At 25.9% G+C, this 27934-nt stretch overlaps 1 protein-coding gene across 2 annotated transcripts; it reads right to left on the reverse strand.

The window, feature by feature from the left end:
* Positions 1–7600: 7600 nt before the first annotated feature.
* LOC126906085 (probable tubulin polyglutamylase TTLL2) lies at positions 7601–27934 on the reverse strand. Of its 2 annotated transcripts, none has more exons than XM_050686352.1 (8): positions 27660–27934; positions 17894–18003; positions 15039–15200; positions 12840–12946; positions 11291–11429; positions 10916–11192; positions 9760–9962; positions 7601–8490 (listed from the first exon to the last, which is right to left on the reverse strand). In XM_050686352.1, the coding sequence occupies exons 2-8, from the start codon at positions 17972–17974 to the stop codon at positions 7804–7806; spliced, it is 1656 nt and encodes a 551-aa protein (XP_050542309.1). In that variant the 5' UTR covers positions 17975–18003; positions 27660–27934; the 3' UTR covers positions 7601–7803. The 2 variants fall into 2 exon arrangements, with proteins under 2 accessions (XP_050542309.1, XP_050542310.1); XM_050686353.1 differs by lacking the exon at positions 27660–27934 and adding an exon at positions 21257–21565.

Raw genomic sequence — 27934 nt, forward strand, 5'->3', positions numbered from 1 at the left:
ATTAATAAAGTCGAAGAAAGCTTTCTTAAGAATAATAATGGCCGAGAAAACGAGACGTCAAAAGTAATTTTATTATTATCTTTCTTAAAATAAGTAAACAAAATTACTTATAAAATTTAAAAAAACTGAATAGTTACTTCACAGTAATAAAATTTTAGCGTGTGAAATTCAAAACTATTTAATTCTCACTAAAGTTTAAACAAACTATGATTATATTAATGATATTTACCGTACTAATGTATCTTCTAATTTAAATTTTTGAGTTGGGGCTTGATAAAGAAAATTATCAATAAAAATCTATATACATGCTAAATATTTATTACTTGTGAAGTAACTTTTCCGTGGTCTTTTATTTTATGAGTTTATTGTTTACTTATTTTAAGAGAGATAATAATAAAATTACTTCTAAAGTCTTGAAACCAAATCCCCATACTAATCTCTATTTGTATCAGCTTCAGAAAACGATTCATTATAAAATTGCCGTTCTTCATAATGGCTGTTTTGAGGATTTGAGTCAGTAGTCAAGTTTATTCGAATATTTCCCTGCGACTTTGCAGTATTCATATAAGATCCATCATAAGTCTCATCTTCATTATCTAGAGTATGATCTATGTAATTCGCACAACTTGGTATATACAATTCGGGAGTATAGTAATACACCATTTGTTCGCCTTGATGGGTATCAATAAAGTATCCCATATTTTTATTTTTTGTAAAGTTAGATCTTGTAGCACGGTCAGTATCAACAGCTATTTGCTGATTTTAACGGATATTGAAAGCTAGAAAAAAGTTAATATATCAAGATATCGCAGATAGAAGCGAGTTTTAATTTTAGTTTTTAAATTTTAAATTTTAGTTCAAAATTACGTGTTAATTTTATTATGTGATAAGTGATGCATAATAAAACATATGAATTGAACATTATCTCATAAGGGAATAGTTATTGAAAATAAATTTTATATATAAATTAATATTTATAGATTACATAGTACTGTAGTAATTATTGAGAGTCATACCATTTTAATTTATATTAAACATAGAATAAAACAGTTTTTATTTCTATTTTCTTACTCAGTAAAATAGAAGTATTTAATATTAAAAAAAATATACTCATTATGTTTGTGAACCACTTTTCTTTCTTTAATTTTTAGGAACTCCGATGTCTCAGACTTTTTTCTATTCAGAGTTTATATTGACTTGGTATAGTTTTTAACGAGGCGGCATTGAGACGAATTTTACGATTACTTTAAAATAAATACAGTTATGTTATAACCTTTCAAATTCATGTATTATTGTTTTAATTGCCATAATAATATTTTAAGATTCCTGTCCTTAGTTTTTTTAAACATTATCTCTAAATAATATACTATACATAACAATGACTATTGTATTTATCCGAAGAAAAATTTTAGTGAGAATTAAATAGTTTTGAATTTCACACGCTAAAATTTTATTACTGTGAAGTAACTATTCAGTTTTTTTAAATTTTATAAGTAATTTTGTTTACTTATTTTAAGAAAGATAATAATAAAATTACTTTTGACGTCTCGTTTTCTCGGCCATTATTATTCTTAAGAAAGCTTTCTTCGACTTCATTAATTTTATTTGGTTCAAGATTTTCTTCTGGGTTTGTTGATATATTTATATTTCCCAAATTATTTTCTCGGTTCAAAATATTTTAATACTTCTCACGCGATTTTTTTTCGTGATCTGAGAAGGTATACGAGTGTACTTTTTATTTCTCGTTTCTAAAATGTTCAAACGTTTAACAACATATTACTTATAGTTTTTTGTCACTATAAACAAATAAAATTCTTATTAATATTTGTAAATTGTTTAAATCTTTAAAAAGAGCTTTCTTCTACTAAAGCAATAAATCATCAATAATAAAATATCTTTTCGATGTGCCACTTACTAATGGAATGGTTTGATTCACTTTGTAATTGTAGCGTACGAATTAGATTTATTGAGAAATATGAAAATAATTTCTAAACTAAATAGAAATAAATTGTATAAATATATAGTCAATACATTTAAAATTGAAAAAAAAATATGAGAACCATCGAATCCAAAACGCCAACTGAAAGAATTGAAAACATTCTGTTATAAACAAACTGGTATCTAACATAAAATGTAAACATTTTTACTATTTCAATAGATACTATAACTTATATTATAAACCAGTATCGTTTATTTGTTACAAATATCAAAATTAATTACTTAGAACTCATGTATATAAAGATTAATATTTTTTAACATACTTTAAAAGTTTTTTAAAGAGAATACTATATTTTGTTGTATAATTTTAAGATCATTTTGCTTGCAATAAAAATGTTCTCTTACACATGATAAAAAAAATACTAAAAATGTACTGTTATATTTTTGTTATTATTTAAACTATAAAATTAAAAGTTATTATTTTATTTTGTTAAATAAAATGTTTGGAAACTAAAAATAGTATATTTTTTATTACTTAATTGACATAAAAAATAATTAATTGTTTAATGGAGAGCAATGATTTCAATCTTAAAATAAATATCGGCAGAGTTTATTTAAAATAATCTAAATTTAACAAACCTTTTGGAAATAATTAGCTAGTATAATTTATAAATTTTAGTTTCAGTGTAGAATACTAAGAATTGAAGTTAAACGAAATTATTTTTATTAATTAAGTAATTTATCATATTATTAAAATTAAAAAGTAATTCTTCTTTTGGGATGGAATTCACAAATTACCAGACAGATAGGAAAAAGTTATAACTTCGGATAGGCAATACTATGAATAACACTATTGTACAGCTTTTATTTAAATAAACATTCAAATTTTGAAAAAACCGCACAAATTAAATTATAGACCTAATATATGTCTAAAATTAAGAGATTTTTTCGCAATATTTGATACTATTAGTTCAACTAGATTAAAATCAGTTCATTAAAATGTATTTGAATTATATAAAACGTATTGATCATCAAAATTGGCCTTGTGAGAGTTGAGAATTTGTATGGACAGACATAAAAAACGCATAGCATTTCAAGATCAATAACTTTTTAGTTTCGCATCCAAACTAGAAAAAAAACAATCAAACAGTTAAAAATCTACTCAATATAGTGTATTATAAAAATTGATTATAATTGTAAAAATCCTTTGTTAAATGATATGTTACCAAAAAAATTGGAGTATTATAGTCTGGTACAAATACAGAGTGATTTTTTTATCATAATCCACTCAATTACTTACAGAATAATAATAATTAAAAATTTTTTTTTTATTGTTATCTTTAGTTACACATTATTCTTGAATTTTTAACTATGTAATACTTTTTAAGTTCATACCTTATGCCTTGGAGGGGGGTCAACTTTGTTTTTTTAAATGGTAACACGTATTTTTAATTTAATAAAATATTTGAGTTTTTAATTCAATAGTAAATGGCATTTGAATTTTTAATACAACTCTAATCGTTTATTAGATATAAACATTTAAAGTTTCAAATTTTTGAGTTAATATATAGGTATAATACACAAGGGATTACAAATACAGGTAGCTAATTGATTTTTTATGACATCGATATTAGCAGGTACACAGCATTGTTATTATCAATGATAGTAAGGTACATTGTTGTGAGTTTATAAATACACTAACTGACAATACAAAAAGTATATCTATTGATAGTCATAAATGATAATAAACAATCCTTGACTGTGATAGCAATATCATAAAAAACCAATTAGCTACCTGTATTTGTAATCCCTTGTGTATTATATCTATACAGGGTGATTTTTTTATCATAACCCACTCAATTACTTGCAGAATAATAATAATTTAAACATTTTTTTTTTCATTATCTTTAGTTACACATTATTCTTGAATTTTTAACTATGTAATACTTTTTAAGTTCATCCCTTATGCCTTGGAGGGGGGTCAACTTTGTTTTTTTAAATGGTAACACATATTTTTAATTTAATAAAATGTTTGAGTTTTTAATTTAATAGTAAATGGCATTTGAATTTTTAATATAACTTTATTAGCTTATTAGATATAAACATTTAAAGTTTCAAAATTTTGAGTTAATATACATGTATAATACACATGGGATTGTAAATACAGGTAGCTAATTGGATTTTTATGACATTGCTGTCTCAGTCACGGATTGTTTATTATCAATTATGATTATCAATAGATATACTTTCTGTATTGTCAGTTAGTGTATTTATAAACTCATAACAATGTGCCTTACTACAATTGATAATAACAATGCTGTGTACCTGCTAATATCGATGTTATAAAAAACCAATTAGCTACCTGTATTTGTAATCCCTTGTGTATTATACCTGTATATTAATTCAAAAATTTGAAACTTTAAATGATTATATCTAATAAACGAATTAAGTTATATTAAAAATTCAAATGCCATTTACTATTAAATTAAAAACTCAAACATTTTATTAGATTAAAAATATGTGTTATCATTTAAAAAAATGAAGTTGACACCCTTACCAGGAATAAGGGATGGACTTAAAAAATATTACATAGTTAATAATTCAAGAATAATGTGTAACTAAAGATAATAATAATAAAAAAAAAAAATTTTAATTATTATTATTTTGTAAGTAATTGAGTGGGTTATGATAAAAAAATCACTCTGTAGAGTTAACAAATTCATAAATAACAAAGAAAGATTATTAAACTTTGTAGTTGAATCTGGTCATATAAAAACAATTTATATATTAAAAACATTAGAAATGAGAGATTTTTTCATGATGAAAAAATTGTCAGTATGGTTAAGCAACTTTTTATTCTAAGACTTTTATTCTAAGCAGGGCAGGATTAACCACAGATTACTAGCAGAGGTGCAACATTTCAGCAGTGGTTCTTTAACATTTTTAGAGATTTCATTCAAAATATAAATGATGAATAAAAAAAACGGTAGCATAGTATGATTAAAATCACTATCATAAGAAACGCTTCGATGCAAATCTGTAGATCGTTTTTTATTTAGAGAAATTGGTGGATTATTCCAAAAGCAACGTCAACTCTTATTTTTTTTGATTATATCCTAATTAGTAGATCTTTGATTTTAAAATATATTATATGAATAAATACTAATTATAATTATTAAATTTAGTATGAAATTGATATTCAATAATTTAATATTGTAATTTAAACGGAGAAATTATAAAAATAATAAAGAAGTTGTATTTTGCTTTATTTTTACGTGTATAAAAATTTAAAGGGCTTGATACAATAAATTTCAATAAAAACTGTTTGTTACTATAAATAAATGCACTGAACTACAAGGAACTTTCATCAGTAACAAAAATATACCATTCTAAATCAACTTTTCGCGATGTTTTCAAATCTGCAATTAGACTTTTTCTATCACTTCTAAGTTTTAATATTATTAAAAATTAGTATTTACATATAAAAAATTCGCATCGAAGCTAAAAAATTGGCTATTTAAGCTAACTCAAATTTAAAAATTACTTTTTCGACTTTAAAAAAGTAAAAAAAATTTAATAAGTTTAATTTCTTATGTCTTATGAACTTTATTCTATGTCAATTAAATTATATAATATTCATGAAAGTCAATATATTCTCCTAATAAGATATTTTAAAATAAAATAAAATACAAAACCTAGAATTTTAATAGAAAAATAGCATATTTTTGAATACGGTAGCCATTTGCGCATAGAAGATAGGTCGTCGGGACAAATTTTTTTTTTTATTTTATAGTACATAAAATAAGCTTTAATTTGATATATGTTTAAAGGACGCAGTATTTCCGGAACATTTTCAAAAATTAAGTTGAAAAAGTTAGTTTTTGTAAAAAAGTTGCTATTTTAAATCCCCCCCAATGAGCAGGTTAAGTGTTAGATTTTCAAAAAAATGATATCAAATGAAAGGTAAATATCTAAGGTTTTAGTATAAAAAAAAATTATGTTGATTTGTTGATTTTTCAAAAAGTTATGGAAGTTTTAAGAAAAAAAAGTGAAAAAATTTCGAAAATTAGCGATTTTTAAATTTGTAATTTTTTTGGATATTTCCCCCATTTGCGGGGAACGAGGGAATTTTTTTCAATTTTTAAGGGTAATGTCTTCAACTAGATACGATTTATGATCTTTTGACGTATTGTTGAAAGAAATCGGTCCAGTGAGAGCTGAGAAAAAGTGGCAACAGACATAAAAACAAAAAAACACATCATAGTAAAATTAATACCTTCTCAGCTTCGCATCGAAGCTAAAAATCATTAAGAACAAAAAAAATTGTTTTAAATAAATATTGATTTTGAATATTAATATGTTAAAAATTAGGAATATGACATATTTAACCTATTTTTTTAATCCTTTAAAGTTGATTTTCGTGAAAGTTTATAATTAAAAAAAATTTATTTATTACCATAACTTTTAGCTTAATTTACAAGTTCGAAACNAAAAAAATTTATTTATTACCATAACTTTTAGCTTAATTTACAAGTTCGAAACTGACATCATTAAATAGAAAATTTTATGAGAATTAAAAAAATTGTATCGTTAAGATTAATATGCAGTCAGGAAATTTTATAATTACTATTTATAATAAATTTATCTGAAAAGCTCAATATTTTTTTGCATTTTTATCGTAATAGATAACTTAAATAGAAATAATAGTAATCAATTCCTAGTAACTTTTGGCGTTTAAAAAGATTCTACAATTGAAGTATGAACTGTATTAATTTTAATGATTACTTTAACTAAAAGAACCAATAAAAAAAAAAGTCGTTAAAAAGATTTACTCAATTGAGCGTATTATAAAATTTGATTATAATTGTAAAAATCCATCATTAAATTCAGGTGAAACTAATAACTATTTTATTTTAAATTATATTGATTGGGTCATTTTTAAAAAAGTTAGGCAGTTTTAAGTAAAAAAAATTGATAAAATGTCGAAAATTAGCGATTTTTAAATTTGTAAGTTTTTGGGGGATTTTCTCTGTAAACAGGGAACAAGGAAATTTTTTTCAATTTTTGAGAATAATGTTTTCGACTAGATATAATTTGTGATCTTTTGACGTATTGTTAATCAAAATTGGTCCAGCAAGAGCTGAGACTGAGCGTTCACAGACACAAAAAAAAACACATCATAGTAAAATTAATATCTTCGTAGCTTCGCATCAAAGCTAAAACTTTATTAGAAATAACATTAAAAATGTATTAAGCCATAGAAATCTATACGAATATGAAGCCTTAGAAACGCATAAAATGTATTAAGCCGTAAAATGTATACAATTATGAAGCTCTAGAAATGCTTAAAATTGAAGAAGCCGTAGAAATGCATTATACTTAAGAATATTACTTTTCAATTTTAAAAATCTGATAAATTACTTAATTAATAAAAATAATTTCGTTGAACTTTAATTCTTAGTATTCTACACTGAAACTAAAGCTAATAAATTATACTAGCTAATTATTTCCATAAGGTTTGTTAAATTTAGAATATTTAAATAAACTCTGACTTTAGATAAGATAAGATTGAAATCATTGCTCTCCATTAAACAATTAATTAATTTTTAGGTCAATTAAGTGATAAAAAATATACTATTTTTAGTTTTCAAACGTTTTATTTAACAAAATAAAATAATAACTTTTAATTTTAATTTTATGGTTTCTTTTTCAATAATAACAAAAATATAACAGTACATTTTTAGTATTTTTTTTAACATGTGTAAGAGAACATTTTTATTGCAAGCAAAATGATCTTAAAATTATACAACAAAATATAGTATTCTCTTTAAAGAACTTTTAAGGTACGTTAAAAAATATTAATCTTTATATACATGAGTTATTCTTAACAGGTGGTAGCCAAATTTTTGTTATATTAGGGAAAAGGTCTCTAAGTTTGTCATTTTGTTCATCGTCTGATATTCCATTCAGTCCTTCAAAGGATTTGGCTACTTTTCTACAACACTTAAGGTATTCTTGAATATTTCTAATCATTTTACGAGCTGTGTTTTCTGTGATTTCGTTAGAAAAAGTTTTGATTTCTTGTGTTGCAGTTGAAAACGGATATACTCTAACCCAATTCCCTTCTGATTCCATGGACTTACACCAATCACGACCGTTGCCCCATACCGAAGACACTGTTGGAGAGTTACACGTATCAGAAGCTTGGACCATGGCACTACCACGTCTATTTGGACCGTACAACAAAGATTGTCTGGTCGTTAATGGAGATGTTATTGTCTTTTGAGAAGTGACTGTAGTAATTTTTTCATTCGCCTGCTTGTGTTTATCTTGACGTTTAGATTTCCATTTTTCTGTAGCAGCTATTGCAAGGGTAGAAGGTCTACCACAACCGACACCATACCGTGGTCCAGTTTTTGAAGTCGCCCGGAATAACGACAGTCCAGTGTTGCACATGGGTAAGCCTAGCAAATCAAACATTTCGTGTAATAAAGGTCTTTTAACTTGATTGTCCACGTCACAGTCATTTCCTAACGCTGGGCTCAAATTAACCTGAAATTTATAAAGAATTTCAAAAACCATAATATAGCATTTTTATTTCAATTAAAATAAAAAAAATTCCAATATTTTGTGATTTATGTTTACATATAAAACTTCGAAACATATGAAAATACTTTTAATTATTAAAAATGGGAAATTAGATAATAAAAATGTAATGATAAAAACATTGGTTTTTTGAGAAATTATGTATTTATTATTATTTTTGCACTATAGTTAATGTTAAGGAAAGTAAGAGGACCTAGAAAATTGGTTTTTGAATCGGAACCTTTTAAATGTCTAAAAATACGAACCAGAATAGAAATTTTGTATTTTTAGAAAATCAGGTACAGGAAACAAACTAAAACAAAGGAAACAAAGTTTATTGGGTTTTAATTCATTAACTTATGCTGTACAACATTTTTATTCCCATCTTATACAGAAAAACTTTTTTTTTCGTTTTAGTGTCAATATTTATTTCGAGGAGGAGGTCGACAATAGGTTATTGTCTATAATAAACATATATATGCTTTATAGGATATTTTTTATTTTCATAAATGTTTTACTATATTTGGTTTTTTTTCTGGTACTAAAATTTTTTTTTTAACCATGTGGCTTGACATACAAATGAATTGCATATTCCAACTTTAAGGGTAGGGTGAGTTGTGTAGCATTACGTTAAATTATTTTTTTTCCCTCCCTAAAAAATATTTAAAGGTACTAATATAGATCGTTAGTTTGAATTTTTAAGAGTGCTTAATTCCTTACTATTTTAAGCTTAAGAGCTTCCTACGCAAAAACATCTTTGACATAAGCGTTCACATACATGAGAGTATATTAAGGGTAGAACATCTCCCTAAACGAAAATTAATAAATTGTGAATGTGTATTTTGGAAGGAGTAGAAAAATAATTCTCATGTATATTTCCCCCTCCTAAGACAAAATCTTAAGAATGCTTCTGGCTTATGATTATATAAATTTTATCAATTGGAACCGGGACCTTTATTTTTGAGAGACAGAACTTACTTTTTAAGTATGAAAAGAACTCGAACCTAACCAATATCTCGACATAATTTTTCTTGAATTCGAACCCGAACTTATAAAACATAGTGGGTCAAGTCTCTGATTAATGTATTTATTATTAAAAAAAATATGTTGATACGAACAAGAATCATTTTTAACTTTTAATAAAAATAATTCATGCATAAAATTGATTCTAGCATATTTAAAAATTATGATAATATTCTTAAATAGTCGATTTGACAAATGTGGCCCTAAGATTACCTCTAGTAACCATGGTTTCAGATCTGAGTCAACCAGTATATCAAAACCATACAACTCGAAACAATTAGATGTCTTTGGTATGCTTGTGCATTGACTAGCTAATGTTAAACTGACGAGAACGGATATTTTTTGCCAAAGTAACCAATCATTAACACCGGCTTGATGGATGTAATTTCGAAGCTGTTGAAAGGTCCATTTGCATCCTGAAATACATTTTTTTTTTCAACACTGTATATCGCATAATATTGCTATCACATTTGTCAACTTGTATAAGCAGAATATAATTTGTAATATTTTTTTATGCTTAAATATGTTTAAATTATTAGCTGACCTTTGATAATCATTGAAACAGATATATAATATAATGTTAACATAAAAATTTCAAGTGAAAACAAATAACTTCAAATTTTTATAATATTTCTAGTGCTCTCTGAATAAATTATTTAGATAAAATTTTTAAGTGTTCATAATATGTACATCTGTCTTATTAGTTTTTAATTCTTTTATATTATTAATAATATATGTAATGTACAATCTGGCGAATAAATTGTTTGCTGACTCATCATTACTTCCAGATGGTGTACACCTCATAAAAACAGAGTATTGGGAACTCAGTCTCTATAATTTCAAATGATTCATACTGAAATAAATACACTAAAAAAGTTATAAAACAAGTCTTATTTATAAACAAAATATTTTATTTTACTAGAATAATTTTTTTATTCTAATGTAGCAAAACAAGCAAAATTTTATCCTAAAAATTCTTTGTAATAGTCCGTTTAGAATCTTGAGATTTTTTTTCTATTTCAGTTAGTGATAGGAAAAATTGGGATTTCTCAAAGTTGGATCATTTGAATTTTCTATATCCAAGATATGAATATTAATTTCAGATTTGAAAATCATTAATTTAAAAAAAAAATATTAACTAAAAAAGTATTAATTTAATTGATAAGTATAAAATGAGTTAAGTTTGCTAATAATTTATGGATTTAAAATCCGAAATTCGAATTTTTGGGATTTTGGAGCTATTTAAATTTTTTCAAATCACTAGTAAGCAGCATTATTAGAATTTTTGTTCAGAAGTAACGATTAAATTAATTGTATAATTTTATAATTAAATATATTCTAAATAAATTATCAGAATTATAGGTAATACCTAGTCCAACTTTTTCTTTAGTTTCTGAATAGTTAGGTCCAAACTTATTGATTGAACTGTTTGTGAGATGAGCGAATTGATTATCGAGATTGTTCAGCGAATACTTATCCGTACTAAAACGAGTCAATCCCTCTCTGTATAAATAAATTGTCAGTGGATGAAAAGATGGGACTAAGACGTACAGTCTAAGATCAAATTTGTAGCCGCCAATTAATAATGGGTTTTTGATGTAACGTTGAACGACTGTGTTGGTATCATACACGAGATCACCGATTTGCTAATAAGTATTATAGAAAAAATTTAATGTAGTTTAAATTAATTTACAAAATAGATTATTTCTTGATGAAACACGTTGATTAACGCTTATATACTTACCGATATTAAAGAGATACCCTTGCCTTGACTTTGTCCAACCGGTTTGCAAATCCAAATAGATTTTTCGCCGATATCTGAATCATGACTACATTCGGCCGCTAATTTAGTATAGTCAAGTGGCAGGTTGTATGAATCGGGACTGTATAAAATAAAACAATAAACCGACAGTATTAGTACTGTAAACCAGAACAAATATTTTCTGACATGACAACATATGTTGAATACATTGCTTAATGTCAACATTTCAATCGTGTAAAATATAATATAAAAATAGTATTCTATTCACGAGCAGGAATATTATTGTAGAAGTTTATTTAAATAAATAATATAAATAAGTCTATTATCAATTTTTGAACTTTCAAATATTGATGTTAACCATGTTCATTTTAACAAAGTGAAATGAGAGAAAAAAGTACATTTTAATAAATTGACTCCCTAAAAAAGATAATTAATAAAATATATTGTTACAATATATTAAATGGTAAATAAATGAAATATGAATTTGTAAAAAATAGAAAATAGAAAAATAACATTGAGTATTTATAAGTTCATTTTACATTGTAAAGTGGTATTATTAATGTATATTGACATAAAACATTTAATTGTTTTAAATACCATATTTAATTCATTAATTCAGTATCACGATCCTAAAAACTATCAGCGTAACTTAAAAATTTTGCAAGTGGAGTCTATAATTCTATGCACTAAGTATGAGTAATAGACCTAGTTAAGAGCTACATCGTCATAATACTTTGTCAATTTCCTTTTCTCCTATAAAACATAGTATATTCGGTGAATATTACAAATATGTCTATGAGGACTTAAGTCTCCACAGCTCCAAACAAACAATTTTAATACTGAAAACAAAAGAATATTTTAAAAAAATATGACCGGGTGACATTTTTTTACTCAATACTTAAAAATTTTAAAATTGATACTTAGAAAAATAGCAATGAGCAAAAGTCTACAGAATAGCTTGGTGTTGTCACTTGCTAATTAAATATATGACGTAGTAGATGATAAAAAATTATTACCAGATGACATTTAAGCAACCTACCTGATTTGTTGTTAAAATATTTTATGACAATAGCTTGAATATAAGATAAATGTTTCTATTTAAAAGTTCAACGCGAAATTGCTAAGGTTTTTAAGTCATAGTAAATAAGTTAGAAATTTAACAGTTTATTTTCATTCATGTCTATTTAAGTAGCACAATAAACTATCAAGAGAGTGGTTAATGATATGTGGTCATAATATATTGTATTATCATTTTTAAAATAAGTTGAATTACATATTACAAATGTTTATTCTAATAGAATAACATAAAATAACTCGAAGTTTTTAGATTTTACTAAAATATCTAGCTATTTATTATATTTGATATTAGAACTTTTTGAGTTATAAAATTATTGGAAATAAACTGATCTCATGATGGTTTAAAAAGAAATATTTATTGGATAATTTCGAAAATCAATTTAAATATTGGCGTACTTAATTATAATACACACAATTTCTTATTTTTATGATTTAAAAACTGTATGTTTTGTACCTGAAACCAAACAAGGAAGATCCAAATACATTTTTCATACATTTCAAGTATCTCCATAAATTGTCTTTTCGACACAATGTTGATCCACTGGGTATATGATTGTTAAACTAAAAAAAAAAGTAATATAAATTCTAATGGTATCCATTATAGTTTTATATATTATTATTAAATAAGATTTGTCCTTTAATGGAAAAACATTTACCAATTGCTTAAAAAACTAATGCTAATACGATTAGAATTGTTTGGGGTATATTAAGTATTTTTATAAAAATCATTGACAATCAAAAGTTTTAAATAATTAACATGAGATAAAATATAGAGATTTACAAATGAGGATTTTAATTCTTGGGAGTTAAATGAATAATATATTACTATTTTATTATTAAATTATTTTATAATAATATTTTAGTTGAATTTATAATTATAAATTGACGCTTTAATAATATGTTTCATAAATTTGTTTTAAATAATTATTATTTTCAAGTATTATGATGAGGGATAATTCTTAACACTATCACTACAGTAATTACGGCTTAGACTAAATTATTTTAAATATCCAACTCTTTTATCTCCTTTATCCAGCCTTCATTTTACCCACACAAAAACTGAGTTAATAAAATAGCCTCGCTATGATTTGGAGGTACTAAATCTAACTAGCACTTAGCAATGAACCCTAATAACATTTACAAAACAAAAGGTTATAATAATGTTTTATAACGTTCTTATAAAATATAATGTTATATAAATGTTTTTATAACATCATTTTTTTAAATCGCTATTTAGGAACGATCGTATGTTTTGTTGGCCGACAATAAAGCCATCTTTTAAACGGCATAGTAATTCATCAAGATCTCTTAATTTTTTTTGCTTTCTGTTCGATTCATTAATAATGAGAGTAGTAATGTATGTGTGACTTTAATGTTTATTTTTTATAAAGTTATAAATTTACTTAATATTTAAATATTTTATGGATTTTCTGCATCAATAATAAACTTTATTATTTGTAATATATTACATTAAAAAAAAAAAGAAAAAAGAGTATAAATTTTTATTTTATTAATAACAAAGTGACTAGTACTCTTTTAAATTACATGGAATTTATGATTATACTATTCGAAAGGTTAAATTTATACCATCTTACTACACTTAAATTTGTCACATCTATAATGTTTTTTTAATGTTTTAGATAAATAATACAGTAACCAATGGTAAACTAGAATTCAAACTAAAAATTATAAATAATAAATTGAGAACCTATTTTGACGTTCGATCAATATTTTTTCATATTTATAATCAACATTAGCGATTGTATACTGGAAAGTACACATTTTATGTCAGTTCAATGAATTATAATTATTAAAAATAAAATAAAATAGTGTTGAGTATTAATACTGTTAACAACAATATATGAAAGAAGAAATATCAATTAAGTAGTTAGCTATTTTTTTTGTAAATTTATTTGACAAACAATTCCTGAGTTGTTTTTTTGGTGTAGCATTTTTACAAAAAGGAATCAAAAAGCAGGTTATAAAAACTGCAGTGGTGGATCGATGCGCGGCATTATACTATCCATTGCATAATCAGGTCAACTCGATCTCTAGTGTTGTATAGTAAGTATGTTACACTGGCAGCGGCAGACGCCAAATATCAAAGTAATTCCACTGATAGCAAGGACACGCATCTATCATTATTAACAGCATAACCTGACACATAAACATATCAAAAAATGTTCGTGTTTAAGCAATGCAATTTATTTGTTTACGTAAATATTCGATTTTGAAAATAAAAAAAAATAAAAATCTTAAGCTTGGAGTTGTTATAAAAATAAACTAACACTAACACATTATTTATTTAAAATTAAAACAACATTTTTAAACTAAAAAATATTTTTTGTATAGTTTTAATTTTGAGTAATATTAGTCACGAGTGGTCAATTTTTATTGTAACATATTAGTTATTGTTAAACATTTTAATATTTTTAAATAAAAAAAATATTGATAATTTTTGGCGACTGGTTAAAATGCGAAACCTGGTAAAAATTATTCTGTAGGTAATTTTTAATCAATTAATTTAATTTAATTTATCAAATTAATTTTTTCGATATATTAAACTTATTTTTGCTGATTAGTTAGGCATTAGGCTCTCTCCCAAGCATGAGGATATATTTAATAATAACTCTTTTAGGTTTCTTAGTTATACCTGCCATATTTTTTGCTGTTTGTAGTGTGTCAATGAAAATCCTGTAGATTTCCACCAAAGATTCCAATATTCATCTGATGGCACTGACCACAGCGTATCACAATCACCGTTGTTTTTTGCATTACTGCAACTATATTCCTTCCAGCCTCGTTCTTGACAAACCTGAAAATATGGTTCATGTATTAAAAAAAGATAATAAAATAATTACAATAAAACACCACATACTAATTGGCTAGAGTTAAAGTTACAGATTCCTTTTAGGGTCATATGTACTAAGAAGATATAGAACTAGTTTATTTACTTTGATTTAGATCATTAGTGTCGGCCTACAATGATATAAGATAAGGTAAAACACATATAGTAGAAAGAGAAAAATGGTATCTTCTAACAACTGGACTAGCTCAAGACTTTGAAACAACGGCAACCGATATTCAAGACAATGCACATTGAAGATATTTACCATTTTAATTATTAGACCTAATCCATATAGTTGATATCTGATAAAAAAAATTGCGAATTTGTAATGTTACATAATAATGTGAAATGTTAAAAATATGTTCGATGATTATCAACATCCCTAAGAATGATAATGATTTCAAATTATGTATTTCTATACTTGTTCATTATTATCTAAAGAGTTGAAAATCAATTACTGTGATTTTAAATATTTACAAATGTTTTATTTTTTAGAGTAACTTATGGCTTAATTATAGATTTTAAAAAATATAGTTATGATAAAATTTAATATATTAATCAATAAAAATGATGAGTTTTTTAAATTGAATATTACATGACAAAACAAAACAAAAAAAGATAAAACATTTCTTTGGATAAACTAAAATTACGTTACTGAGTAGTTAACACATGGAACTTAAAAGTGTATGTTTGTTCGGAATTGAAGTGTAGCCAAATCGATCGAATGAAATACAAAAAGCAGCTAATTAAATGTGAGCATGCTTTTAATATGGCTATTTTTGGACGGATAAGCATGAACAGTAAATATGTAATATTTTAAACTACATCGTATTCAGCAGTGAGAAGTATTCTGTATGTGATATTTACTAGACTATAGTAACGTAATATCCTTTTTTACTGATATATTATTTATGGTGAACCTTTACTCGTACAATCCATTAATTTTACCTGCATGGAAAATGAATTAGAAAATGAAGAAAGTATATTATTTGACATTGACAGTTCAATTAAAAGCTAATGATCCCGTTCAGAAATTATTCTATGGAGAGTAAAAAAAAATAATAGCTCAGCTATCAGAAGTTAATTTATTAACTTTTTTGATCGCCAAAGGTTAAAAAAATATATTTTATGCAAAAAAACTTTTTAAAGCAATAGAAAATATAATAATTATAATATTAATGTATGTTATGGTAATGTTAATTTCACTGTTGTTTATTGAGTAGAGTCATATCTAAGAAGGGGTAAATAGAGGTATGTGAATATGCGCAATTTAAACAAAATCTAACTTAATTTCTCCTCTCCTTAAAAATAATTTATATATAAATTTACATGTAATTTTTATAATTGTTGACTTATAATTAAATTGGAATAATACATTTAATTTCGAATTTTATAGCTAATAAAAGATAAAAATATTATACCTCAACTGGATAAAATACATTTTAGTAGCTATACAAAATTATTAAAAAGGAATCTTAACAAAATCTGTATTATACATTATTATCGATAGTCAGAAGTTATACGGTCATTAACTACTCTTCAAAGTTTTTTCATTAAATTTTCTTCGAACACAATTCAATGTCATGTTAATAGAGAAGTTACTTACTAGTTACTTCATAAAAAAAATCGTTTTTTTACTTAAAATTTGTGTTATTATTTAGCTGAAGTATATAATAGAAATTTGTATACGCTTTTAACATTTTTTTTGAAAACAACTCGATGATTGAACAATAAATCATTTAAATATGTCGTGAGTAACTCTATCGATTTTTATACTGTTTCTTTGTGTGACAAATTTAAATTTTAATGCTATTATTATTATAAATATAGTATAATTATCGTCGCGACCATCATTTTCGTGACTCATATTTTTCACATTGTATGCAATGTGAAAAATGTTGATAAGGTAAACGCAAATAAATGTTCTAAATTTTTAGTTACACATGTACTGTCGATATTTGTTCTATTTAAATTAGTTTTCATTGTAATAAAAGTATACATTTATAGTAATAAAGTACTTTTCATTATAATGATTTAACTAAACAACGTATCGAAAGTTTCTAGGTGAAAAAATGTACTTCAATACTATAGATTAAAAATTTCATGTAAGCTCAGTTTACCCAAAACATATGGACATTTTAAAATAATCGATGCATACAATTAGGGTGTTGGAGGGTTGACTGAACTCTCGTTATGATGGTGGGGTAGGCGTGGTATATTAGGTAATTAACAAAAGTAGTTTTTAATCGTGTTTAAATAATACATTTTTTCGGACTCATTGAAAAAATAATAATTGGGCGCCATTGACTATTATTTTGACTCAGATTGGCCGATCTATTTTGATATTTGTCTACTGAAAAGCGGCTCGATTAAAAGTAGCAATAGTATATTTTATGAAATCAGTGAGGATAGAACTATTGGTGACGATTTGTATCATTTAAATGAACTTCGGAACGATTGAATGATTGGGTAAAATTGCGAATCGTGAGGTTTAGCTACAACACTATCACCATTAGTGCTTGTCGAAACTATTGTGGTTTACCTATTCATTGGTCCGGAAAAACACTAATTATAATAAGCGTTGTAGCCTTCCTACAATTTTCAATGCTCAGGGGTTCTCATTTTTGAGAAGCAGCTGATGCTGTTAAATCTTTATGCACCTGAATGAGCAGAGGCGGTCCGGTACCATTTTCATTGACACGGAATATGAACGGTCGGTCTTCAACAGCTACAACGGACATTTCTCCTGTACGTTGGTCCCATGCGATTCCTATAAAAAAACGTAAGAGAGATAGAGTTATTATTCAATGCATTATAAAATCGTCTGGAAATATTTGTTTTGTTATTATTGTTTACACGATGTTTATAATTACATTAGCGCAGAGTTACGGTCGTATGTCTACAGAATAATGTTACACGGACACAATTCGTTTTCAATTTTCGTCATATGTAGAAACTTATTTATGTAATTTATACTTCATATCCACAACATAAAATATTGTTGGTAGGCAAGGAAACAAAATAATAGTGTAAAAATAACGATATCACAGAGAATATTTTGGCCTACGGTGAAATGACCGGCTGGCAGTACATCTGGCGACAGAGCGTGACGACCATGCGAAAAAAATACCGTATAATACGGTCGAACAAGAATTAAGTATATAAAGTTGTTATTTGTTTGTAAAAAATTACATTTTTTTAACGTAGAGTAAGGATTCGATAAAACAATAAAAATTTACAATTATTTTTAATCAGCCGAAAAATACGTTCAAGTATGTTGGCCATCAGAAATGTACCAGTGTAATAATATTTTGCCATACACAAGCGAGTTAAAAAAAAAAAAATCAATAACGCGATATTATAATAAGTCTTTCTTTAAGTAGTCGGATGAATACTATTAAATTTTTTTTATAAACATTATCATAATTTCGAAGTAAACTGTGAGTGCTGAGCATGTAAATGACGATGTGCCTAACATTGTCCGATCTAATACTCCTGAAGTTCATTGGCCAATACCTTATGAGTCAATGCCGTCAATATTTTTTTGATGATATTTTTTAGCACGATTCTCCGATTTGTTTTGAAACGTTCCTTTGATACCACTTTGATTCCTTTTTCTAAATTCATCGTATTCGTTTATTGAATGAAGTGTGCTTTGTGCACTATAACTCGTTGAAAAAATATAAATCTTCTAAGAATTATTATTTTTTATGAGATGTTTGCATCTAATAAGAATTGTATCAAATTAAGCGAAAAATGAATAAAATGTATTTGCCGTTCATAAATAAAAATTTAATTAAACGTAAACCAACTTTTGATCATAGAAAAATTGTTTTATTTTTATTAAGGTCGAAAGGGCGTTGACTTCTAATTTAGCGATAAATATCCGATTGATTTTCGCGTGTGTAATAAGAAAAAAAGTATTATGAAAATTTAAAGAGTTGATCGCTTTCGGAAGTCTGCTCCGGAACGCGATGCGACATGCGCTACAAGAAGTGACAGAGTGGAATTTAAACACTTTGAAGGAACACCTAAGCAAATACAAACGAACGAGGAAGTCGCCAACGAAAATACGAGTGTTAAATCACATTTGGGTGTTAACTTTTTAGTGGTATTCAAAATATTGAGCTGGTTAGCCGAATAATCAAAAGGTCAATTCGTACAAGTAAAATAACTATTCCTTTTTAAATTGTCAAACGATACCATCGCTTTTATTTTTTAACCACCAATCAGTAGTCTTAAGTATAATAAAAATGACCTTGTTGTATTTCTACTAGCGGCAGATCTATTACGATATGGGTATAACGTGGGCTGAGTAACTTAAGGCTTTGACTGCTGTATACGTTTGAGAAAATGTATTATTTATTTCCATGCCGAACCCATGTTTTTGAAATTTCATTAAGTTTTATGTTATGTACGAACTTGCCGTCTTATCTAAACATCAGAAACGTCATGCTTATTCATAAAGTGCTTGATAAATTATTGTATAAATTGTGTATGGACCATAAATTAACAGTTACTGACGAAATCGATTTTTTTTTTTGTAACAATTCGACGGAAATGTTTTGAATAAATAAAAGAGGAGAGAAATCAACACGAGTTTAAATAGAATGTAATTGGAAAATGTGAAAATATGCTATCGGTTCAAAATGCATTGAGGTAAAAAATACCATGATACATAGTAGAAACAGTACCACGAATGAAACATTTGACAAAAATACTATGCCATAAAGGTAGGTCATATTTAATTTGTTTTAAACTGTTAGTTTAAATTCAATTATCGTAGTTGGGGCATTCATCGTAACCAACTATTGTGGACAGTGCTATTCAAAATAAATAACATGTTCTATTTGCATAAATTGTTAAAATACAGAAAAAAAACCGTATTTAGAACTTTTAATAATAATATTATTAATATTATTTGATAATAATATGAATATAAATGTAATAATAACATTATTTCGGTTGCATTTAAAAAATATAGTCTAAAGCTCAGATTGTTTATTTGAATAAGTTTTATTTTTTTTTGAGTAGAGTTCATAAACATGCAAAACTCAGGCATTATTAGAAAATTGATATATTTTATGCGAATTTCCATTAATATTGTTTATTATTTAATATTGTCGAGACGAATTTACTTTGTTATAAAACTTTATCTGAGAAGAATTATGCAAGTCCAAAGAGCTCGTGAGTACAATATACACAGTGTATTATTTACATTCGATTCAAATTTTTTTATAGTGGCGTATGAGGATATAAGTTCTACATGTTAGGTTTTACAACCCTTTCGGGAAATCATAGCAGACCTGTCTGCTTGTTTTAATGAAACGTTGCTGCATGTATTACAAAATAAACAGCTTTAATGCCGTTGACATTAAAACTATAGGTCTACCACAGCACAGATCAATAATACAGGACTCGGAACGTACACACAGCTGTATGATAGTTTGAAGTGTTTGACCAAAATTCTTTTAGTGATTCAGAACTCTAAATTTTTAATTGAATACTTTTACAAACTAAAGAAAATAAATAAATACGATAGGAGATAAATATGTTTTACTTGATGTTTTATTTATTCAAGATATTCGTAATATTAAGATTCAGAATTATAATATAATAGAGTAATAATTATACACATTATCTTTGGATGCCGCAGAATTGTCAACCGATTGCTCGCAGTAATAAAAAAATGATATTGTACACTGGATGAAAATATTGCAAATAATATTATTAAGTTAGACAGTATAACAAAATTATTATACTCCATTTCCATCATTTCAATATCGTCATAGTTTAACAAAATCGAATATTTTTACAAATATGAATATTTTTTTGTTAACAAAAGTTGTTAAGATGTGCACATTTTAAAGTTTTTTCAAATTAAAAGCAACACGATAATCTATAAAAAAAAATAATATTTTTTAAACACTAAATTTAGAAGAAGTAACAAAATTTTAAACACGTAAAGTTTTACCAGATTATTATTTTAATTAATAATCATAACGTTTTGTTAAAAATATTACCTTGTTAAGCACACAATTCATTTGATTATTAAGCAGTCGTCAGCTGCAGATATGTTTCATATTTCATAATAAAACGCTGGTTACGATTTTAATGTGAACGGACGGCAGCATTCGATATTGACTACTTCATAACGATACAGTGGAATGATATTTATAACGCGTTAATTATTTCTATTGACTAGTGTTCTAAGAATACGGTGAAAGATTTGAATGGAGAGAAAGAAAACCATTGGCCGGTAGTCGGTTTGCAACGGAGTGACGCGAAAGAAGACCGGACTTGGCCGCGCCGAGTCGGCAGCACGTGTGCCTAGACGAAGCCGCTAGTGTCGGGGAAACCCGATTGGGACAACGGGCGTGTCGTGCAAGTCGACGTTGCCCGAACATTAGAAAAAAAATCTCCCAAAAAGACCATCGGTGCCGCCGTTGTAATTTCGGCGTGCAAATTAAACAATGTATCGACTATGTTTAGGGTATTTTTATCTAATAAAAGTTCAATGTGCGCTGCATGATATAACACACCCCGAATGGCCTCTAGGTGTTTTATATTCGTAAACTAGTTAAAAAATCCTCCCGTGTATTGGAAGACACGAGATTTTGATATGAAATAGTATTGTATTATTTTGCGTCAAGAAATTTACGTTCTCAATTTGGTTTCAAAAAAAAAAATTATTTTTTTTTTAATATTAAACAGATTTTTTAATCTGTCCTTAAAAATTTCTACAATTTTTTTTTTCATAAAAATGCCTTAAAAGTATAAAAAATTTATAAATTACTTATTAATTATTAAAATATAGTCTACAAAATTACTTAAAATTTAAAATATTCTATTAAAATTCTGTGTAAAATTCTTTAAAAAAAATGTTTTTTCTAATTATTAATTTTTTGATTTTTAAATGAACATTTTTTTAATAGTTCAAAAAGTATTTTACATTTTAAAATAACTGAACTTTAAACACAATGTTTTTGAAGTCTAATTTTTTTCTTTCTTCAAAATATTTCTTTATAAAAATGCAGGTAAATGTCATAATATTTGGTGCCAAAGTCTCCTAGACTTCCAGATTGGTTATATGAATATTTTTATTCATTACATAAAACATGTAATAATTATCGAAATATTTCTGTTACTTTTTCAAATATATTTTAAATTTCCCTGATTTAAAAAAAAAATAAAAAAAAAAGTATTTTTTGCTTAAGTTTGTTCTTAAAACTGTTAAAATGCAATATGCCTTGAAATGCGGACCTAAACATAGACATTTTTTAATCAGTGTGTCAGTATCCTATAGGGTACTGGACATAATGATTAAACAATTTTATATAATAATATATTGTAATGTATTTGCTTTTACATACAATTTTACAAAGAATTGTGTTCAAAACTATAAAAAAGCATCTTTTTATGCTATATTTAAAATATTTATGTATTAAATGCTTAAAACAAAATATGATGTTTTAAACGAATATATTAAAACATCATATTTTAACATGTTTTAAACACGATACATTTCTGATTCTCAATTTTGAACCTAGTTTCCTATAGACAATGCTTTCTATAACAAGTAAACTGATGTTATAGTTCATTAATAATATCTCAATGTAACCAAGATTACCCTACACTTGGTTTACAATAAAAATTGTTAAAAGTGATAAAAGGAAAGCGTGATAATTAACTTTTTTTTGGTCCGTTAACCAACCATAATTAACGCTTGTAATTTAATATAAATTTCCGCTGAAATTTTAAGGTCTATAATAAATAATAATAATAAACTTAATGATGAAAAATAATGATTTTTAAACATACATAAATTATGGCCTCTATCATAGTCTTATGGCATTCTACATTTATTTATGTTTAAAATACAGTTAAAACTTTATCATTAATGTTTTCGCATTTTATTTTTTTTTAAATAAACCTAATATTTCATAAATGTGACATTTATAAAAAAGGTGTTATTTGTATTTTTGTGTGTATTCTAAAAAATATAGTTATTTTTATTTTATACAATATTAAAGTAAGATGTAGCTATGGCGTTATCAGGTTTGGTTTGAATTATTTGCTGAATTACACTAAGAAAACATCTATTCTTAATGTAATTTAACACGAAGGAAAATAATCAAGACGAATTAAAAATATGTTTTTTAACTTTAGTATCTCAGAACTGGATATGTTAAAAAAAAATTTGCACTGAGGCTCATGTAAAAATTTTTTGATTTACTAGGAGTTAACTCACTTTTATCTCCATATGGTTTTCGGTAAATTAGCTACGTCTCTATAATTATAGGTTTAATTAATCCAACATAAAAATCTATTACTTATAAATCACATTAAATGAAAATAAATGCTTTAATTTACACCTTATAAATCCAATATTTAATAAAAAAATTATAACAAATATAAAATATTTAATAAAATTCTTTTATACAATTCATTCACTTAACCCATTTTATGTATAACATTATTTCTTCTAAAATTTTATTTTTTAATTGTATTTTATTTAAATTTATGTATTATATATTTTTTATTTATATTACATGTTTCAATAAAACACTTGTGTATCTATAAGTAATGAACGATAAGGCAATTTCGGAAATGTATATATTTCATGAATAAAATTTCACATAAAACAATCGTGTAACTTAACGAGAAGTCCTTGAAAATTTCTCAACTGCATTTCATTAGTTATAATAATATGCTTTAATAATTATTGCGGTACGTTGAAATCAACTCGAAGCAGTACAAATCCCAACGACGCGTTATTTTTTTTAATAATCGTGATATACGCATATATCGTGTGAATCAGTAGCCAGTTGTGTACTTCTTTTAAATGTGTTTTATGACTTACCCACTATTTGAGGACGTTCTGATCACGGATCATACTGTTGTGACCGTGGCGAGGTCACATCACTACGGATTTGTATGGGAACGTGAAGAATGCGATTGGTCTATGTGTCGTGCATGTGGTGTTCTTTGTAACAATGTTTGTTTTGAGAAACACGATCTCGATTGTAACAATTACTCTTACAAGTTAATTTGCGGTGACGTGAGGGGGGCGTATCTAATTATTGTGTTTCTGTGATAATTGTCGTTGCATAACTTATAAATTCTCTTCTAGAATTACATGTTGTTTGTTTTAAACCGATCATAGACATTTTCAAAATCATTTGTAGTGCAAATTAGTGTATTTTTGTCAAGCGTGGGTTAATATAACGAATTTAAGTGTGTAATTATGTTTTTAGCTTCGCTGCATAAGATGAGAACCTATGAGTTTTGTTTGCCGCGTTTTCTTTTTTGTGTCAATTATGCAAATTTATGAACTTCTATTGTACCGATTACGATCATGTTTATTGTAACGATTCGTCAAAAGATTACTAATCATATCTATTATATTTAAATTAAAATTAGAGATAAAACTTTTTAGAATTCGAGGAAAATAATTTTTGTTTACAAGAAAAAATAAATCATTCGAAAAAATAATAAAAAAAGTATCTATTGTATTTAATTTTTCGTCATTTTTATTTACTATTTTTATGGAAAATAAAAAATATACCTAGTTATAACAAAACATTGAAAGAGGATAAACAAATGGGTTGTATGTAATGTTTATATATTAGTGTCATAAATATGCTATCATAAAGGAAATAATGTCATTGTATCACGATACAGTAAATGTCATTTTGGACAACGTTGAATGTATTGAAAACATGAGTTCCAGTTATTGTTTAAAATAGATAAATCACTTTTGAATAAAAGCAACACTGTTTACGTTAATAACATCATAGAAACAGAGACTTTAATGATAACTTTATTAATATAATAAGAATAATCAAAAGACTGAACATGATACAACCCTTAATAATAAACACTACATGTTTTTGTAGCACGCAACTAATCTACTCAATATACTAACTAGAGATAATTTAATAGTTAATCCGTGTCTTTTGTAACGTCAAATCACGCGGACATTAATTAACTTATACTAAACTATAGGTGTCATTTGTAAACTTTTTAATAGAGGGAATGATGATGTAAAACCCAATTTATTTGTTTTCAACCCATTCCAAAGTATCGCAGTGTAACATAAATTGAGTATAATATACTCACTAAGAATGAATTTATTAATTTATGTGTTTTATAGTCAATCTATATAAGTGATCTTTAAGTATAATTATGAAGAATTTTCTAAGCAAAATATTTCATTTAATTAAACATTTCAAAATATGAGCAAAAAATATTAGTTATCCTGTAATTGAATTGCACCAATAGGTGTCTATTTGTTAAAATTTAAGAAGAGCAGAATTTTTAAATAAAGAGAAATATGTTCATGAGTATTCATTTGAATGATAAATTAGGTAAAAGTTTTTCTGAATTTTTATGCTACAAAAAAGTCAGAACTTAAGCATCACAGAACATTCAAAACATTAATAGTCCTCTCAATGTACATTGGGATAGTTAAATGACAATAACAGTCGATTTTTCTTCAATTAACAAAACCTGACGCGGTCTGTGACACCGCAACTAGCGCTACTTTGTCAGTACCACACTACCTTTGTGAATAAATGTTAATTAGACTGATTATAATGCAGTGATAATTATCACCATTGCGTTCGATATGTCGGTAGTACAAACACCAACAACGACCATACGACCGGGCACCGTTGCTGCAAATGAGTTTTTTACCTTTCGTAGAGGATATTCGCCATCGACTCCTGACGTACGACTTGACAGTACCGTCGCCATCAACGCTGCTAACTTTTGACGTCCAATGATCATGTCGGACACGTTGACATTGCCACGATTTTATGCGAAAAACATTATTTATTGTTTTTGTTTTTTCGGGTCTTTTTAAATGATTTGATGTTGTTCATTAATAATAAACGACCTACGCTTCCTCTATCATCTAAAACACTCTCAACTATATTATTTTGACGTAAGTCGTGTCATATCTTTTTAGCTTCATTGAAGTGTATTTAGAAGTTTTTCTAAAGAGGGGGACTTAATTTTTCTACTGCGAACACTGGCACAAAAAGAATTTTTTTTTCGACGTGTATTATAATTTTGTATCCAAGAAAGATCTTAAAATCAATTCAACGAGCAAAAAAAAAAAAACATCTAACATCACTATCTGCCCCATAAAATATGAATTGTACTAATTCAGGAGTGCGATTGCCCTCATCGATCCCATAAATAAACCCAATGCTGTCGCTAGGCAATTTTGAGGTCCTGGCTAACCTGTTGGCTACGAGATAGAGAAGAACTACTCCTCTTCCATATTTTACAGAAGTGCAAGGCAGTATAAATTTATTTTTGTATACCATTAACAATTCGATATGTATCCAAAACTTTCTCAACAAATTTTAAACGTACACTTAAAATATTTTTTTGCCCACCTACCCTCACAAAGTATATTCTGGCAACGTGCTTGCTGACTACGATCAAATATTAGTTTCAATTCGAAGTTACGAAGATATTGTCAAGATAATATCAATATTGATTTTATCAATATGTTTTAATGTGTCCATTTCATTAATACTTAACTTCTACTGGATTAATATTAATAATGAATACGTCAAATTATTAAAAATTACATCTAGCTGAAAAAATTCACCTACACTTTTTTATTAGAGAATATATCATGAAAAAATATGTTTTAAAAATCAGAATCGGAATTGAAGTTATATGAATTTAAGATGCATGGGTTAATATGAAAATTTTATAATTAAATATTAATATTAATATATTAACCAGGTGATATTTTAGAAAATAAATTTTCTTTTAAGACATATAATAGTAATTTAAAATGTTTTTTGATCGACCATATATTGACAATATTTGAATGTTTTGCTCTTTAATATTGAGATTCATTCTTTAAAGTTTTGGGGTGGTATTGCACTTTCAAACCACTCCCTAAATACAGTCATGAATTAGTTTCATGTAACGGTACTAAATACACTACTCTAGCAATAAAATTCTAATAACTTTTAGTAAAAAGCATTTTGTTTTGGCGAGTTTATTATTTTATTTGTTATAAAAAATAATTATTTAAATTCATTATTGAAATAATTTTATAATTGTTTGGTAAATAAATAATTAATTTGTTCAGAAGGAACAAATCTGATAGAAGATCAGATTTCGCATACGATTTAGTAGAATGTTTAGTAATGGGAAATTACTATACATAATTTTCTAATATATTTAAAATTAAGTTATATTTAAGTATAAAATTTTCAATAAAAATGGATAAAATTGATTAAGTATAAATAAAAATATAACGAAATGAAATATTATAATATTATATATATATATAATAATTGGTGTTTATAATTTAGTTTATATAACTAATTTATATTAAAAAATATTAAAAATTATATTTATGTGTACTACATTTATTTTATTTGATTGACTTACCTGATATGTTAATAGTTAGCAGTTTTGATTTACAAATTGTTGGTTATTATTATAAAAACAAGTTTGATAATACGTAAAATTTTCTAAATACAAAAAAAGTGAAAGAAGAATTAAAAAAAATAGTCTCCAAAGAGTGTTATAGAAACATAATTTAATAGGACTGATTTAAACAGTCAAAATGTTGACACAACACTAAATATGCACTCAACTTTAAATTTCAATTGGTTGTTTATGTATCATTATCTATAAGGAAACAATTTAAAATGGGTAAACCA

This window comes from Daktulosphaira vitifoliae, unplaced genomic scaffold (assembly GCF_025091365.1).
Source record: "Daktulosphaira vitifoliae isolate Bord-2020 unplaced genomic scaffold, ASM2509136v1 Scaffold_4, whole genome shotgun sequence".
Taxonomy (NCBI): Eukaryota; Metazoa; Arthropoda; class Insecta; order Hemiptera; family Phylloxeridae; genus Daktulosphaira; species Daktulosphaira vitifoliae.